At 36.6% G+C, this 19,515-nt stretch overlaps 1 protein-coding gene across 1 annotated transcript in view; it reads right to left on the bottom strand.

Moving 5' to 3' along the window:
* The window catches only part of PRIM2 (DNA primase subunit 2), a 102,574-nt gene that overhangs the window by 80,778 nt on the left and 2,281 nt on the right, over positions 1–19,515 (bottom strand). Inside the window, exon 5 of the mRNA XM_082047676.1 lies at positions 15,439–15,559. Within this exon, the coding sequence (XP_081903802.1) occupies positions 15,439–15,559 (121 nt within the window). The remainder of the gene's footprint in view (positions 1–15,438; positions 15,560–19,515) is intronic.

Consider the following 19,515-nt stretch of genomic DNA (forward strand, 5'->3'; position numbering starts at 1 on the left):
ACAGATATTAAGTGACAGTGATTTTAGCTTTTCTTGCATCTCACTAGCAAAAAACTTAACACTGTTGGGGTAAAAGTGATGCTAGTGAAACCTCCAGAAAAACAGGTTAATGTGCCATAAATAACGATTTGGATAAAGACTGCAGACAGTGTTACTGAAAATACAGTTTAATCATAAATTGTATTTTTTAAATAAACACAAATATTATTGCAAAACAATATTTATCATATAAATAAACAATACTTACAAAGCTGTTAAATCATTTACTTTTTACAGCCTCAGGTATCTTATAGGTTAGGCAAACCTTCAGCAGCCCTACAAACACTTCACTCCTCGCCTTTTCACCAAACTCCCATTGCCTTCATGTTTTCAGCTAATGGAGAAAGAGGAAGAAGCAACAAGGATATCCCCAGCCCCTCATGAAAGCTGGGAGACAACTCCAGAATGCATTTAAAAATAAAACTTCCTTCCCTAAAGACTGGAACTTTAAAAATAACCTTACATTGGTGTTAAGGATTTCACTATTTTTACATAAAATCACAGAATAGTTTGTGTTGGCAGGGACCTTCAAAGCTCATCTAGTCCAACTCTCCTGCCATGAGCAGGGACATCTTCAACCAGATCAGGTTGCTCAGAGACCCGTCCAGCCTGGCCTTGAATGTCTCCAGGGATGGGGCATCTACCACCTCCCTGGGCAACCTGGGCCAGTGCTTCATTGTAAAAATTTTTTTTCCTTGTATCTAGTCTGAATCTCCCTTCTTTTAGTTCAAAATCATTACTCCTTGTCCTGTCCCAACAGGCCCCACTAAAAAGCCTGTCCCCATCTTATCAGCCCCTTTTAAGTACTGAAATTGATTGAAGATGTAATGCAATGAAAAAAACTCCTTATAGTCTAAACTCAGACTCCAGCTTTCAGTTAGGTCATGCCTGTACCTCTGTATACAGAGCATCATGAAACATATATCCCAGTTTTTCCTGGTTCATGAAAGCTGTAAAAGATTTTTTTTTTCTTTTAACAAGAACACTACAGGTTGTACATTTAATAATTTCATCTCTAAAACAGCACCTACAAGAACATGTTCTGGCAATCATTAAAAATTAGACAACTAAATACAGCTTTTAGCATTCTAATCAAGATTAGAAAGATAAACAGACTGCTTAACTTTTGACAGCACTTGATGTTCACCAGATAAAATACTGTAATACTCAAATGACTTAAAAAAAAAAAACCCACAACAGAATTCTTCTGAGGGTGTCATCTGGTGCTTATCTGACCCTCCACACTGAACTTATTCAACTTTTTACTTCACAGAGAACAATTCACTAGTTTTGCCTCATTAGTTTGTTGCCAACAGATGCTGCGTTCAAGGCACAAGCAAAGACCAATAACACCAGGAAAAGGCTCTTCCCTTTCCAGTGACACTGGATCACATATCATAGCTTGAAAGAATTTAACACCTCATCATACATTTTTGAGACTTAGAAAAATGAGAAAAATCAAGACATGAAAAGGGAAGGCATGAGAGGAAAGGAAGGAAGCAAGGATTTGAGGCGAGTTGCATTATTTCTAGTTTTCTTGCTTCCTATATGCAGTTTACTCATTGATTTTAATCACAGAATTGTCCTGGAAACATAAAGACACATAAATTTAGATTAAAATATGAATAATTTAATATGTAAGGCTTGGTTAAACAAACACTGGCATTGAGGCAGTCCAAAAACTCCAAAATAAATTTGACATCCCTACTCTGTTCTAATGAAGAGATAAAGATGCATGCACACATTATACTACTATACATGCACAGCTACTTAATTTTGTAGTTTCTGTGTCTCCCAGTAAGAAACAAGAACTCAATGCGTGAGTCCTTTCCTTTTCCAAGACTCAGCTTCAGGTATTTACAGACACACGTCACTGGTGCCCTTAGAAAGTGAACTTCTTAAAACTTGCTTTCAGTTACTGATCAGCTGGCATTCAAATGGCACAACACGCTTCCCAAAAAGAGATGGCATTGGTCTCTCAATACTGTGCTGTATTGGAATTTTAAGTGTCAAAGAGACAAAACAATTGTTTCTTAGTCAATCTTCTCCATCTCCACAAAGCACAGTATAAACTAAGCTAGAACCAGAACCTAGACACCATTAAATTTAAGAACATAAAGTGTATTCAGCTGGTTAATTAATATTAGCTTGATTAGGAAAGAATATAATTCCCAGCTGTACTACCAATTATAGCATGAAGAGCCTCAAAAAAAAAAAACCAAACAACACATTCCATGGACCCACAAATCTGATTACAATGTTTCTCAAGAGATATCAACTCCATTTTGGCTAGACACAAACTGAATTAAGAAAAAAAAAAATGTGTATTTCCCATGGTAATACAACTTACTATTTTAGCTCAAGTTCAAGTTGCTGGCATCCCTGAAAATATAACGGGCTGCACTTGGAATTATTATGTATTCTTATCCATCAACTGAAATGTTATTTGGACTTTTTCTCAGGAGCGGGCACAGAAAGGACATTTTATGGATCCTCCTCAACTATGCAGCTAATTCACGGTTGCCATAATCACAGAGTCCAGTTTCCTAGATTCCTGACAAACATTTCGCTTCATCCACGAAAAGGAAAGCTGAACAAAAAAAATACTGCAGATTACTCTAGAAACGTCACCACATACATATTAGAGTTGCACATGACTGAAGAGCTAACCGAACATCCTGATGAGAAATACAGCAACAAGTTTTCTTCCATTTACAAATCAGGATGCCAACATCAGACTCAATTTTACAGAAACTTGTTAACAAATGTTTCTCTAGATTCAATCACGGGATTAGCAGGGAAGAGTATTTCAGTGTTTACAGACCATTTTATGAAGTTTACGTCCAAAACAGCAGCTAGTAAATTCTACTTGCAGTGTAATTACATCCTGCACAAACTATCTTGTCAGCTTTTATGCTGCTGTGCTAAGGAACAATATAAACATTTCCAAAGGTACTGCATTCACTGCTATGTGAAAAATAAATTCATTTTGAAAACATTCTTAACCCCAAAAACTACAAAAAGAACACCTCGAATATCTAAAGAGTTTATTTTCTTCTTGAATAACATATGGATATAATTTTTAAAAAATACACTATTGATTTCCCAATTTCCTCTTCCCTTATGCCCCAAATGCATGTCTAAAATATTTATAGAAAAATAGAGGGCATTTGTTGACATCATTCTCCTTGTCTATACTAAGTTTCTTCCAGGAATCCAAAATTCCCAATTGCTAAGAACTGAGGATCTACAAGGATCAGGTTAGGAATTGCTATTCTTTCATAATTTCCAAGCCATTGCTGGCAGCCAAGTGTCACCCGGTCAACCCCTCAGTGCTAGAGTGCATTATCACCCAAGCAGCGCAGGTTCCTTTCTCTCCCTTTCTGCCATAAGCTGAAGAACATGGTGTAGGAGATACCTGTTCTCCACTGCCTTTCTGGTACAGCTGCCAGTTATTATTATTTTAGAAATCCAGGGTTACAGCAGAACATCTGCCTCACGATTCAAACTGTATTCTGAATGTTATCTGGTTGTTTTCAGCTAGATTGCGAGGAAGAATGCTTTTATTCATCATCTCAGTTTTACTGCCGCCTTTTTTGCACTTTTTATTTCAAAGCACGTAACTTTATCAAGGCAGGATGACAATACACTTCAAACTAGGAAGAACGTGTACGGTAGCCAGTACAGAAGGATTCAACCTCACAGTGGACTCCAAAGGTCCTATTTAACTCAAACGATGAACCGCAGAAAGCTATTCAGTAAGAATCATAGTGCTCTAGTGCACTAAAGGGGGCATAAGTGACTGTACAGTTTGCGGTTTGGTTTGACTTCAATTTCACAAGTCAATGTTAAGCAATAAAAGCTTTCCTCCAAGGGTCCGTTTAGACTTCTGCAGATCATCAGCATCTGCTTCTAATCAAACCGAGATGATTACCAAATTAAAACCTTTAATTCACATTTTGCATCATCTACAAACTGTTGTTCATGATGTTTATGAAGGTGAAAAGGGACATCCCCAGCAGCTATGTATTCTTCAATCACATTTATTACTTAATTCCACAATTTTATAGAACATCACCAACACCATATGTGCAAGTAAATACACGCGACTAGAATTATTGCAGCAAAATGCTAGCTTTCTGCATGACTAATAATGAAGTCTTGCTTATAGTTCAATCCATTAGAGAAGGGTAAAGACCCCTCCCTATCCATCCTGTGAGTGCATGAAAAGATAGTAAATGCATATTGTCCCTCTTTCCAACCAACATTTCTCCCTCTTAGAACCATGAGATGCATTTATACTCCCCTGTGAATGAAGCTTTATTTAAAAAGTCGATAAGAGAATACTACATTTTAAGCCTAAATGTTTTAGTCAAATATCACCCCAATGCTAGCTCAGTAGAACACTCAAGTTGCTTTGCAGTGAACCCAGATATTTTGGGTTGCAGCCAGTGAATAAGACAGGGTTGCAAAAGGCATTGCTTTGCAAAAGGACCTGCCACTTGGTCTACCAAATCCTGGGGCTGCAGTACAATGGTCTAAGGAGTACGACCTACTGGTTAAACTCAATTCCCACACTGCTGGTACTTCTGAGGAAAAAGGTCTCCTCAGGGTTTTCTTCCACTAACATATAACTACAGTCAACTACAAGAGGTACCCACAAACCTAGATATCAATGGGGTTTTTCTCTTTATGTGGAAAAAGAAATATTTTTACAATGGAACAGTCAATTATGTGACAAACCTGTCACTTGGTTTCACTTAAATCTGTCTTCTGAAACACAAATGATTAAACTGAGAAATTTATAATTTCATTTGAAATTAAGTTCTTTAGGATGAGAGTAACCTGTTACATTTTTAAAGTGCTAATGGTATAAATGTTTTGCTGTCTTATTTAACAAATTCTAGCATTAAAAAAAACCCTACTCCTAAGCCTTTCCACATACAATTTATTTCTGTTATGATTATAAGCATGGAGCTAAAAGACAGAATATGTATTTTTAGCTTACTTTGGCAATAAGGCACTATCTCCCACTTAGACATGCATCACTTCCAACCTTTGTTGCCACCTGTAACACAATCATCATTGGTTTTTCCAGCAAAGGGACAAATGTAAGATTCAAGTAGCCGGAAACTAAGATAAAATTCAGAACCATTTCATTCACAAATGCAAACTTCATCCCACTTGGACATAATTACTGTTTTAACTTGGCCTAAGTTTCCACACAGTAAAATTAGGCTCTAGACAGTTTCCACTTTTAACGTTTTTTCCCCATCCTATTTGGGAAAGGAAGAAATACTATTTGGTGCTTTTGAAATGCAAAGCCATAAATCCAATTAGAAGAACATTTTTGTTTATACACCTGGTAACAAAAAGGGTAATTACAGTCACGGCCTTCAAGCAGTTAGACATGATATTGAGTATTTTCTTTCATCTGTATCTTTCCACAGTAAAGACAAACTAGTTCCATTCTCATTAATCCAAATCTGACTTTAGGATCTTCCATACCCAATAAACGCAGTCATAAAACATTTTTTCAAGAAGCCAAACTACAAATATTTATACAACTGCCCCACTATGGAGATAAATGCTTTTGAAGAAAGCATAATAGTGATATCAGAAAGTGTCTCATAGGAGTGCTCTGATCATAAAAACGGAAATTAAAGAAGTTTAATTTCTACTGCTTACAGCTGCTAAAAAAGTACTTCAACTGGAACATCAAAGAAGAGCTACAGCGGAAAAAAAAAAAAAATGAACTCCACTAATGTATTTTGCTCTTTCCTTTTATTTTGCAGTTCTTATTCTTTCCTCTCACACGCTGGCAGATGCACTACAGAGCATTAGCTCCCCCAGCTGACTATTCCCATCTGCTGTTCCTTCCTCATTACTATGATCCAAAACATTTTATTAAAATAATGTGCTTTAGAACAGCATTTTAAAAAATAATATGGTTAATTTTGCAACACTGGTAGTTACCCAAAAAGAAGGCATCTAACCTAGAAGTCATTAAAAAAATCTCATAATATTTCTGAAATTTCAAGAGGCTTTTTCAGAGCTGAAGAAATTCTAAGATAATTTAAACAGGATCTTTTATGCTCTGTGAAGAGGAAACAGCAACACAGAAAGATGTATTTCAGAAACACAATACACTTATTTCTTCTGCACATTGCAGAAAGATAACACAGAACAGAAGCACTGAATGGAATCTAAATTCAATTTTGCTTCACCCTTACACCACAGATAAGGATATGATAATAACTATCAATTTTCATTTCTTGTGGAAGCAACAAAGAGGAAATACGTCTATTTCAAGGAATTAACAGTCTGAAGATAAGATGAAGGAAGGGTCAAAGCAAATCAGAAGAGTCAAGACGATGATCAAAAATCACTGAAAAATAAATTTAGGATAAAACTTTACATTCTATTCCACTCCACGTTCCAGTGTATCAAGTTAAATTCCTGGAAAGGTCCAGCAACAAATCAAAGCATCTGACAGCACAGGAAAAACCAGGAGACAAGTAACAGCCCATGTGGATCTGTGAAAAACAAACTGCATGAAGCCCACCTCACTGCCTTGATGACAGTTCAACAGATCTCAGGGACAGGAAAAAAAGCAGGTGTCATATTGCGTCAAAAATCCTTGTAAGTCGCTCATAGGACACTTTCATGAGCAAACCATCAAACAGTTCCACTGAGTGTCCTATAACCTGGGTGCAAAGCCAATTAGAAAAGTCATACATGGAAGAAATTAACCCAAAAATAGGAGGAGGCATTAAGCCAAGTTCCATTATGTAATTTTAAAATAAAATTTAATATTTTAGTTACTAGTTTGTACATTAAAATAGGAGCAGATTACATATTTAAATGCTGGGAGACCGCAAGGGTTCTGGAGAAAGGGATCAGACAAGACAATCTGGTCTAAAACTGAAGGCTGTATTTCAGCAGAGACATTGAAAGGTTCTACAGTGAAGCCAGTTCCGTCAATTAGAGGAAAAGCTAATTAACCAGGGGTGCTGAGAAAAGGAGTTGTGAGACCTTTCTATCTCCAGCTTGAGAGCTGCTATATCACATCGCTATGGGAGGCGGAAGGAAATGCAAAGAATACATTAATTTAATCTCCATGTCATCTCAGAATTGGTACTGGTTCAGCTGGAATATTCTGACCAGCTGACACTGCACTTGAAAAAAGACGTTGCCCCATCAAAAAATGGGAAAGAACACCCACAAAAAATGATAAACCACTACACGCAAAGAAAGTCTAAAAGAAGAAAGAAGAAGAAAGTATAATTAGAACCATCTTGAATGTAGAAGGCATGTACAAAGAGGAAGAAAACAAAAACAGCTCACCTTTCTCAATTAGTGGACAGAACAAAAAGAAACAGACTTGCATTACTGGAAGGTAGAGTTTGGTTTGACGGAAAGGAAATAAAGCAGCAGAACGATGACCACCACTGTGAGACATGAACATGCAGGTGCCGGAGACTTTGCAAGCAAAGCTGTGAAGTTTTCATGTACAAGGCAAATGAAACAACTGTCATCTTCAAAGTGCTATTGAAAGTCTTAAACACAAAAAAAGAAGAAATATATAGTGTTTTGAAAATAAGCACAGAACACATCGGTCCACATGAACAAAAGAGAGACCCTTAAACAGCCCTCAGAGAAAGTCTGAGTGGCTAAAGGAAACAAGTTTGGTGGCAAGTTTCCACAAGAAGCAAGTGGAAAGGAATCAGAAGTTCACTGTCTCTTCCAAATCAACACAAGATACATCATAGACCTCCAGAGACCTTCAGCTGCAGATGCTGAAAGGACACACGTGTCCTTTGATGTCTATGAACAAGTGGTTCATCTCAGACAGTCAAAATTGTACAAGGCAAAGCAGACAAGAGCCTGAAAGCCTCCGATTGAGGGCTTCAAAGGAGATACCTCTGACAGTGCCAAGTAGTAAATAGTGTTCTGAGGAAAAGTACAGCTTTGCCACACTGAATATAAGCTATGAGAACATCCAAAAGAGAAAGCAGGAAACACAAAACCAAATTAAAACAAAGAGCTAGCAGCAAAAAAAGTATTTTTAACTATCAGGTAAGGGTTGAAATCATAGTAACAGTGAAATCACACATCCATGAAAAAAAAAAAACAAAAAAAATTAAGAACTGAATCCTGTTGCCCTCACCACAGAAACAGAATGGGTAACTTAAAAGAAAATAACCAAAATATCCACAGCCATACACAATGAGAAAAGAGAAGCATGACTGAGTAGAAACTGCTTTCAGTAGAAAAAGAAAAAACTGTAGCTGAGAAACACCAGAAGGACCCAATGTTGAAGCTAGGGCAAAGAAAAAGCAAGGATTAGAAATGCTATGTACAGTTAATTTACTGCTGGAATACTAAATGCAATATTGGCAGAAGAGCTCATTACTTGAAAACACGTGGTGAATTGTTAAGTTTCCCTCAGAATTTAATCCTGTCAAAAGAAAGATTATGAACACCTTAAAGGCATTATCAGCTTCACTGAGTGGACCATGACATGGAAGAATCTCCCAGAATTTGATAGCAAAATTAGGCTCTGCTTCTTCTGAGTTTTGTACACAGGAAGCAGGAATCCAAGATGCTGAGAAGGAAGAGCTACAAATGGTTCCTTTGTCACAGGAGAAGTAGGACTAGACTGATTTAAGAAACAGGAAAGAACAGCAAAATTAGTATGGCAGACCTATTCCAGGAATTAGAAGTTAAAGGCCTCAGAATATGTAGCAGTTGTCTAAAAATGAATTAGATAGGTGACAGTTCCTATACAAAAAGCTCTATGAAAAGGCACTAAAGGGCAAAGTTCTGTTCTCTGTCATTTCAGGGAACAGAAGGATTGAGCAATAGCTGAGAAAAAGAAGTGACATTCATGGAAACAAGGAAGTGTTAATACTTACAGAAATTACCACATAAGTTAAATTCACAAGGACTTAAAAGAAAGATAATTTAGTCTTCTGCCTGTAGAGCTTCCTTTTAAGGAAACATTTCTCGAAATACTAATTTACAATAACTGGCATGTTAGTTGCCAGTCCAAGGGTCTCCACTTCTAACTACCAAACAAAGCTAAGATATTAGTATAATTAGGTAACATTTTAACGAATTTCTCCTTCAATGCACAAGTTGGCACATATAAGAAGAAAAAAACGTAAGTGTAGATATAACTCTGAAGAGAATACTTTCATGACTTTTCCAAAATATCTTAAAACAACCGCTAAAAGAAGAAAAACATATTAGAGGTGCCCATTTTGAAGCATGCAAAAATCCAGCCTGAGATCTAAGAGTTATTGTGCAATAGGACATACATAGACACAGCCCTGAAAGGCAAGAAAAAGCTAAGCAGCATATAGAGTGAAGGAAAGAACAAATTTACTCGATTTTTATGGCTTCGGGTTATCACCATCATCATCATGATTAATTACTTCCTCAGTGTTAGGTCCTGTAACACCAAATACATGAACAATAAGAAGTTCAACACCTTGATTCAGGAATTTCTAGGAACACCAATGACCCAGATATCTTGCAGTTTTCCTCAAACTTATAGACACATTGAAAACACATTTCAATAACAATTTGTGGTGGTTACCATAAATATTCTGCTTATGTCACAAAGGCTATCAGAATGTCAAATCGATACACTAGAATTTATCTCACACTATGGAAGTCTAAAAACACTATTATGACAAAAAAAAAAAGTGTAAGTAGAGTCATTTCTCAAGGGCTTTCGATATGGGCACACATAACCAGCTACAAGAGAAAAGGGAAAAGGACAAGTGAAAAGGTTGGGGTAGGAACAGGAGGATGAATGAGAGGGAACATTTGTAGCAGGGCACGTGGAAAACCACACAGACAATCAACCTTTCTGATAAAGTTACATGACAAAATGGGGCTTGGGCAGGATGTGAACTGACTCCAAACACCTCTTGTATAACAATCCAGCAGAAATAAAATCAAGCATTTTTAACTTAAAGGAAAACACTGGATGCCCAGAGCTTGTGGCAAGAAAAAAAAAATATCTTCTAATTAAAGCCCAAGTGTAACTTACCTGTAATACCATTTACTTTCTATAATTCCTTCACATACTGAAAAACTTACTTTGAGATTGTTTTCTTCCATTACTACAATATTTAAAATATTCACTATATTTTACTTTAAATACCTTAAAAATCTATATTAGTGGCTTTTACTGCCAGAAATCATCAGGCATCATTGCTGCAATTACTGATTTATAGCATTATTTTAATGCTTTAATCTCCTAAACTAATGTAAATCACGACCGCACACCTGTGTTTGCAGATTCTGTGATGAGCTCTGTCACCTTAGCTGTCAGCATTTGTTCTCTTGATGCTGCTTAGGGATCTCCCGTGCTCCTGATGTGACTGAATTTGCACATAGACTATTTAATGTGTCTTGAGAGCTGAGAATTACAAGCCATACATAAAAAACTTCAGTATTTATCTGGATAATGATAGCACTGGCCCTTAAAAACCTTTTTTTCTTCCTTTTTTTTTTTTTTAGTACATAAAGTATAGAATAGATTGAAACATTCTGAAATATCTTCATAACCATTCCATTATTCTCTTGTTACTGTGACAGAAAACCACTAACCATATCTGGGGAAAACACTTATAAAGTGTAGATTAAAAACAAGCAAGCCATAGAAATAGGGAACAGATTAATAAGCATTTGTTATTCATTCAAAAAAAAAAAAAAACCAACACCAAAAAACGTATATCAGAATCTTCTCATTCTGAATACCCCATAATACAGTGTCCTGAAAGGCAACGTAGCACTTCTCTCCTTTCAGGATAAGGAAACACCAAAAGCGGGAAACTCCCACATCAACATATTCAAAGGCTGACAAACCACATAACACTAAGATAACACAAACATATATAATCAGGTGAAAAAAGAGTGAATCATGGATCCATGTGTAGTGGTTTTATTTTTTAAAAAGTTTTGTTTTGAAGCAAGACTATTAACCATTCTTCCAGGGTCTTGTCCCTTAAGCAGTTGCCCAAAATTTGGTGGACACCTGAGAGCAAGCCATCCATGAAGTATTGCAGAAAAAGTCAAGACAGACAAGACTACAGACTGAGGTCCAGAAATTAAAGTGCCAAATAAGGATAAATATAAGGTTTACTTAACAAGACAACTGCAGAATCACAGAATATAAACTGTAGAAAATGTTCCTTTAAGTCCAGTTCTCTAAGCTGAACAACCAGATGCTTTTTGTGAGACAGCAGGATTTCAACTAACATGAAGCAAATGCTATTCAAATTGCCATTTTCCCAGGCAATGGGTAACATCAAGAGAAATACCCCACAGCTGGGTATCAATTAGATGACACTGCTCTAAGAAAACTACATTTTAAATTAGTTAGTAAATACGTATCCTAATATGTTGCCAAATGTTATTTCCTAAAAGTTATTATTGTAAGTGTCACATAATACACACTGCTTAGGCCAAGACTAACCCCTCCCAATTCAAGCCTCCTCACTTGCAGGAAATTACATGGAAGGGATTTCTACCAAATACTGTATCGTAGAGTAAGTATATGTGTATATAAAATGGTTTCTGTTTGCCCCAAATGTTCTAACTACTGTCAAAAGTAAAGTTCAAAAGTTAAATTTCCCCAATGTCTATTTACTAGGAAGGAAACTATATTGTAAACATCACCTTTGACACCATGGTTCAACCACAACTTATTTCAGAGAAAGCAGGCTAAATTCTGAATTCTTCCGGTTCTCAATACAATTATTTTGAGGGGGGAGCTATTCCTGAAAGGTGTAGAAATTACTATTAAAATAGAAATCATTTTCAAAATTGAATCTGTTTTAATTTTTAAAAAGATATCTAAAAAGGATTAAGTGTCTGAACAGCACAGATCTTAAATCATTTATTTCTAATGCAATACCAACAGAATTAAACCTGTTTAGAAAATAAATTTGAAAACAAATTATGGAAATGAACTAGTTAAGACAACTAGTTGCACATACTATAAAGTACACCAGTGTGTATTAACTTTGTACTATGTGCAGGCAGAACAGCACTTCATTAAAATATCTATTTTTATTTCCCAAAAAAAAAAGTTGAGGCTTGGTGTTCAAATTAAGAGCCTGACACTCATGACACTACACAGAATGCTTTAACTCAAAGGAAAAAAGAAAATATTTTCATTACTGTCCCAAACTCTGGTCAAAAATCAAAAGCCAAAGTTAATGTCAAAGATGTTGAATACATCCTCTCAGAAGCTGAGATCACCGAATTTTTCAAACTGGGAAGTAACAACTATAAAATTTCAAATAATCCTCATCAGCCTCTACTCTTGGGCACAACCTCAGTTCTTGCCACCAGTAACCTGATAATCTCTTCTTATCCAACCTAACATATCCATGCTTAAACAAAAGGAAAAGACCACTGCCATTTATGTAACTTTTTTTCCCCACCTACTATTTACAGCTAACCAGAAGATTCCCAGTTATCAAAAGCTCCAGCAGGGTCCCAATCTCAATAACAGTCTACAAATATCTACATCAGAGTTTAAATTAAAAGCAACTAAAACAAGAGAAAGTCATACACTCATGAGGCTGTCATTTCACATCATGGTACACTTAAAATTAACAACTCACCACTATAAAAAAGAAAAGCATGAGAATGAGGTCCATCATTCCTGCTCCCCTACTTTTACTTTCTTTCAACCCTTTTCCTTTCTTGACATTTTATTCAATACCAGATACTCTACCTCTTGTCCATGCTGGCATAAATTGGTACAATAATATAGACACTAATATTTCAGAGTACTATAAAATTTTGAGCACCAATGTTCCAGTAGGCTGAACAGTACCAGTCCGGGCATCTTCCACACATGCCAGAAACAGACTGGCCAAAGCTATTTCCTAAAAGTGACTAAAATGCAATCTACCTGTTAGTAGTTTAAAAAAGTGCCCCAAATACAAACTCAAAGCAAATTTCCTTTTTTTTTTCAGAAAGTCCAGGTTCCAGAGGCTTCTCACAGAAATGCTGAAGATGGACTAACTTAATCTGGTGACAGCTTTGTAAAAACATTTAAAGGAAGAACTTACCTAAGCTTCAAAATTCCACAATTTATACTAAATGTAAAGAAGGTTATTTTCACAAACAGCAGAAATTTTGAGTTATCATAATCCCATGCACATTCAAACACAATTATACTGAAGTCATCATCTTTAATCTTAATACTCTGAACAGTTTATAGACTTCCTTTTGGAAGTAAAGGGCATCTTTACAATCAGGTTAAACTTCCAAGAGCAAGTATTTACTTATTTTAATAAACCCTTGTCCATGCATTTTGCTCCACCAGCAATACAAATGTCAGTCACAAGACAAAAGTTAAAAGCTGCAACATTCATTTTCATTAAATGTAATTTATATTTTAGCTTCAGAAAGCTATTGCTCTTTGATTAAAATTCTCTTTAATCATGAGATCAGAACTACTCTTATTTCAAACTCTGTGCAGCTGTCATATAAAAAACTTTCAAAGTCTGATATTTTTTCTTCTAGTTAACAACTTTGTTCTTTCCAAAAAGTTGCTAAATAAGATATTTGCCACTAAAGTGTTTGAATAAGATCTTAACAGCTGCTTAATTGTTATCCCTGAGTGGGACTGAAGACTTCTTGATTCTCTAACACAATAATTCTCAATCCATAATTCACAAAATCTCAGGAACTAGTCTGCAAAGCCCCTGCAAAAAAAAATGAATTAATACATCTCACTTTCTCATGCATGTAAGTAAACATGTAAATGAGAGAAGGGATAGTTATTGAATTCTCAGTGTTACGTTCACTATGTTGGTGCTGTAAATGAAGACAACTGTGACAAAACTGTACTAAACGATCCACTTATTCCTCCTCCCATAACAAAGGTTGATCAGTTCTTTTAATAAATACTGAGAACCACTTCTTACAGTGGCTATTAGAATTGTTAACTGGAGACATAACTATGCCAGACTACACCGAGGTCTCAACTTCGGCAGCTCTGGAATGTCTCAGATTACAATTCTGAAATGCAGAAACTTTATCTAGAAAATGCAAGACACTTGTGTTCTCTTTAAAGAAACTTAACTAACTTTCCTAGCATATCTTAAGCAATTAAAATCCCATAGTAGAATTTCTATCTGTTTACCAATAGGGAAACTGAATTGTAATATGAAAATCTAATTCCTTTTCCAGAAGACTTTCCTAACAGGTGGAGCACAAAGTTTGATTTTCATCTTTTTTATGTACAATAAGGCATGAAAACATTGTAACTTCTAACCGAGATGTATGAAGGAAATAGTTTGCCTTCATTTCCCTTTTAAAGCCTTTTACAAATACAACACTGAGAAAATGAATACTGCTTTTACAGTGGCCCCTACATAGCACCATAGAGTTTGGACCCGTTCCAGATACGTACGGAATTCCTTAGTAATTCAAATGTTTTATAAATGACAGTGCAAGGAAGGATCAGTTTTGCTTAAATTCCTAGCGGAATTGGAAGGGAGTGAAAAAGCAGAAGCAAGGAAGTAGATGTTCAATGAAATGATGCTTTGTTGCCTCAATAGGCGTAAGAAAGAAATACCTTCTTAATCATTTTGACATATTGAAGGCACATTGAATAGCACAGAACGAAGCCATACTCCTAGCTATTTCCAGCAGCCTGCAAACATTAATTTATTCTCACAAGCCTGAATGCTGAAACTGTGACAGGACAATATGAGACTGGGGAATAAGCAATGGAAATACAGCTCCACAAACACACCATTCGCTGAACAGTCTGTTGAACCAAAGAATGACATTTCTAACAGTCTCTCAAAGACCCAGGAAAGCCAATGTGTTACTGTTTAGCTAAACAAATTCATTCTCAACACTGCACAAGTCATCTTTCACCATCAACAGGCACTGGTGCCAGATCTTTCAAACCAGCAACATATAATGCACATCAGTCACAAATTTGAGAATATTCAAGTACTTCTAACTAAGCACCATTTCAAGAGAAAGTTTTTTCAGTAGAGTGACGATTGTACATGGGTTTTTTTATTAAGTTTACTCTGAGAGCTACAAGAAAAGCTGGAGCCTTCTAACAAAATAGTTCATATTTGCAATGCAAAAATGTTAGTGAAATCATTAATGCCGGAATTGCAATAGATGTTTTCCTTTAATTTCCTTTAATTACCGTAGCATGACTATTCTCCAAGTCCAGAAGTTCTGTGTGGTTGTTTTTAAAGCCACAAATGCCTTTTTAAAAAAAAAAAAAAAAAAACTAAAACAAAAACAAAACAGGACTAAAACTATCTTAATGAGAATTTTAAAAAATATCAGGTACATGCTACATAACACAAATCCAGAAAGTAACATACTTACAGCTTCAAAAGATAAGTCCACATGTTCCATGAATTTCTGTATTAAACTGTCAGATAGTTGACTGAAACGATATCGAAAGAGATCCATTTCTTGTTGAAGAAACCAACGCCTGAGCTCCTCACTGGAAATAAATAATAATTTTAAAAAAACATACGCTGTTTTATGATTATGCATTCTCTCTTTCTTTATAAACTGAATGTCAAATCTAGTGAACACAACATTAACTGTAGTGCTGCCTTTGGCATGGGACCCATGAACTGAGGAACTTGGAAGAGAAGGTAGGAAACCTTCAGGAAGGAACGCTCAGTCAGAAAAGACTTCTGAAGAGACAATGCACAAAGAGGTAGGACTGCAGATATTTTGGAAGAACAGAGGTAGTAAACCTCAACATTAAAAATTGCTCTGTAGGTACCAAAGTTGTTACTCCCCTTTAAAGGGAACTCACTAAATCTTACTTGTTTTAAGTCACAATAACCAACTGCAGATAACATTCTCCTCTAGTACATAAAGGACAGCTTTGCTTCTTCAACATGGCACGATACTACTTCATCATACAATTAATGTCACAATTAACCTGATGAGGCAAACATATTACAAAGCCTACTTCTTTTAATTCTTAATTTTTGGGTTATCTCCAGCTGCAGGAACACACACACATCTCAGATACTGTAACCACAGTGCTAGCCAAAAAATAACCAGGCAAAAGGAAAACATATGGCAACAAACCTGAGTGAGGAACACAAAGAGAACATTAACACTTGACAAACAAGCAAAAGGGGTTTAGCAACTGCAGGTGAGCCAGTAGAAAAATAAACATTAACACAGGGACAGGAGTCAGTAGATGGCATAGAATAAAAACAACATTGAAGCCAGTCTCTAAGAACTCACATTACTCTTTGCATACTGGATTGCTAACATCCCAGCACTCAGATTCCCAGGCGTCAGCGCGTTACTCAAAGCTATAGAAATCAGGGAATAAGCTTTATAGTGTTGGATTTCAGAAGGCAGAAGAACAGTCAAGAGATGATGACTACATTACAAATTTAACTGACAAGAATTGTAGAGCTGGCCACTTCAGATCATGTAAAAAACATAATAATCCAGTTCATGAGGACTAATAGAGACTAGGAAAAAAAAAGTTGATGTAAACTCCTACCCCTGGGTGGCACTGTTGGCCAACTAGAAAACTTAGAGCAGTGTTGCAGGAAAACCAGCCTGTAAACACAACTGCCTGGTGGACCACAAGGAACTGAATCCAAGCTAGTTTGCAATTATGTCTTTTTAAGTATGCTTTTCCAAACAATCCTAGCTTTCATCAATTAACCTAATGATTTATGCCAAGCTTATCTTTCTGACCTAGTATGATAAAAACAGTATATTCTATTTGCCTTCCAATTTTATCTTTTGGGGAACATCCAAGTTCCGGAGCACAGAAAGATCTTGTCCCTGAAATAGCTGCTTTTCAAAAGAGAATGAAGAACGCTGGGTATAGGGTCACTTCACAGTGCTTAAGATGCTGTTTTCCATTTTATGAGTAATCACTAAGTCCACCTTTTCAAACAAACAAAAAAGAAGTTACTTTAAGCAGAAACAGATCATCAAGCCACTTTATTGAAACACTGCATCAAACCATCTGTATATAAACAGCAACACAAAACTACATTTGCATGTAGTTTAAGAAGAGTGCCCTGGAGCCCTATCCAAGGTTCTTCCTCCCCGAGAAGGAGCCTTTCCCCCTAAACTACAGAGCCAGGCTCTTTCCTGCTGATTCTGTGGCCCAAAATAGCTTGTATTCATTCCTGCACGGTGGTTCACCTTAAACAAGTTGCCCACCTCTGCCCTGCCTACAGTCTAATTCTTAAGATACTCCCTGAAACACAGAGTTTGAAACATGTCTCCCATGTATCTCCTAAGCAAGCACTGCAGTCAGATAAGCTCTCCTACAAAACACAAGGATCTTCTTTTAAAAAGATAGCTTGCAGAGAAAAAGCAGGCAGTCCAATTATCTGCATGTATCATTAATTCCAGAAGATTCCAGTGCCATTATAGAGATGCAGGGCAGGGTGGAAAATATGTCACATCAGTGACAGAGGCAGATGTTGAGCCAAGTCCCTGCTTGGTTATTTCTGAGTGAAGCAGCCTTTCACTCAGCATGCTGCCTACCATCACTCACAGATGCCTTCCTCCCTTCTCAGCACAGACAACAAAGTTCAGTGAATTCCACTCCTGAAACAAATACCTAACCTATAGTTTTTGCTATATGGCTTGTGTGGCCTTCTGTGAATCTGACCCAAACTTATTTTTCCTGAAACCACAGACCAATCAAAAATAGATACCTCCTGAATTCCAGATCAGATTTTTGCCACCAGACAATTCCACCTTCCAGAACACAACTTTCTTCATATGTGTCACTACCAACACCCTCAGTGTCTCATCTCCCAAAGAAAAGGAACAGTCCCATCTAAACAGTAACTAAATGCTCTAAGTTTTACAAGACAGGATAATGGAAAACAAATCAACTATTCCAAATTCCACCAGCTACCTAATAAGAAACATCCAGTTTTCAGGGGCTGTTTAGTCCCCAGCTACTTAAAGATACTGCCTTTCAGAAGGTTTTGGTAGAAATTTACAATATACGTAAAGCAAGATAACTTCTTGTAAAAATCAGCATGACCAGTATGACTAAGGGAGTATATAAAAATACACACAACAAACATAAGCACTAGAAAGAAAACCAATATACATTTGCTATTCATAGTCACAAATAATACATGTTAAATAGAGAACGGTAGAAGGAGTTCCAGTTGTAATTCTATTATTCAACTTGCTCCCTTCTTTCAGGATTTTAAACTATACTATCAGAGTCACTGCAGTGAAGGCTGCTATTGACCTCCACACCCACAACCTGTTCCTTGCTGTCATGCACCACAGATCTAGCTGGCTCATCCATCACATACATCAAACTGTCTTCAGCGCAGCCCAGATGTCTTTTGAAAGGGCAACATGATGGGATGTGAATACTTCAGAAGACTTCAGGGTGTTTAAAGTCACCCAAGGCCTGTTATGGTGAGGTTTCCTCCATCTGGAGGCTTTTGAGGCCTCTGCTACTTCCCATTCTAATCGGATGGTCTGTAGCAGGCGCCTACCGTGATGTCGGCCACCTTGGACTACTCTCCACCACTTGCCCCAGAACTCCCAACTGTGTCATCACTCATTCCAATGAAAAGCCCCACCCATTCCAGCTCCTTGTCTTGGCCTGGATAACAATCCCTCCTACTCACCCTTCCCGTCTGCTTTTGCCTACAAATCCATCCATAGCAGCACTTCAGTTGTGTCAGCTATCACAGTATCATCATATGTATTCTACCACACTCAGCTAATTTAAACAAACTAGACCACAAGTTAAAGTTCAATTATTGAATTAACAATTCAAAACAGTACACACTTCACATTTGCCAGTTTTCATTCTAAAAATGGACTGCAATGGCAAGAAGTCAGGATTTCACACTGATGAATAACAAAGCTGCTAACAGACATAAGGCACTGACAACCTCTATAATTTCATGTGAAAACTACAGCTGAAGCAAAAGAAATGCACTTGGCAGGACCAACTTTGTGCTTGAGATTTTACACACAAAAAAAAAATGCAGTGCAATCATCCATGGCAATGAATTTGAAAGAAAAGCAGAGTCAGTAGAGGAAACCTCAAGCTCAGATGGTACTTTTAGTTTTCCAGAAACCAGGCCCTCTCTTTAGGCAATAATATAAAGTTTATTTACATAGTGAGGTCTTTGGTCAGTAATGAACAATTTAAGCATATGAAGTAGCTAATTTAAATCAAATTATCAATCACTGCAAATGCCTGACAGACACTTAATACTGGTATGCTTTAATCTCAAAAAAATATGTCAAAAGGAAGATAGTCAAATCAAAGTTCTGTGGGTAAAACCCAAATATTTATACAATTTTTTAAATTATTACAAAATCTAGATATTAATTTTGACTTTGAGTATCCCTTTTCATCACAGCTGAAATCCGGTTCCTAGCAAAAAAAAAAAAAAATCTGAGCTTATCCCT

The sequence above is a fragment of the Streptopelia decaocto genome, assembly GCF_964273445.1.
Source record: "Streptopelia decaocto genome assembly, chromosome: 3".
NCBI lineage: Eukaryota > Metazoa > Chordata > Aves > Columbiformes > Columbidae > Streptopelia > Streptopelia decaocto.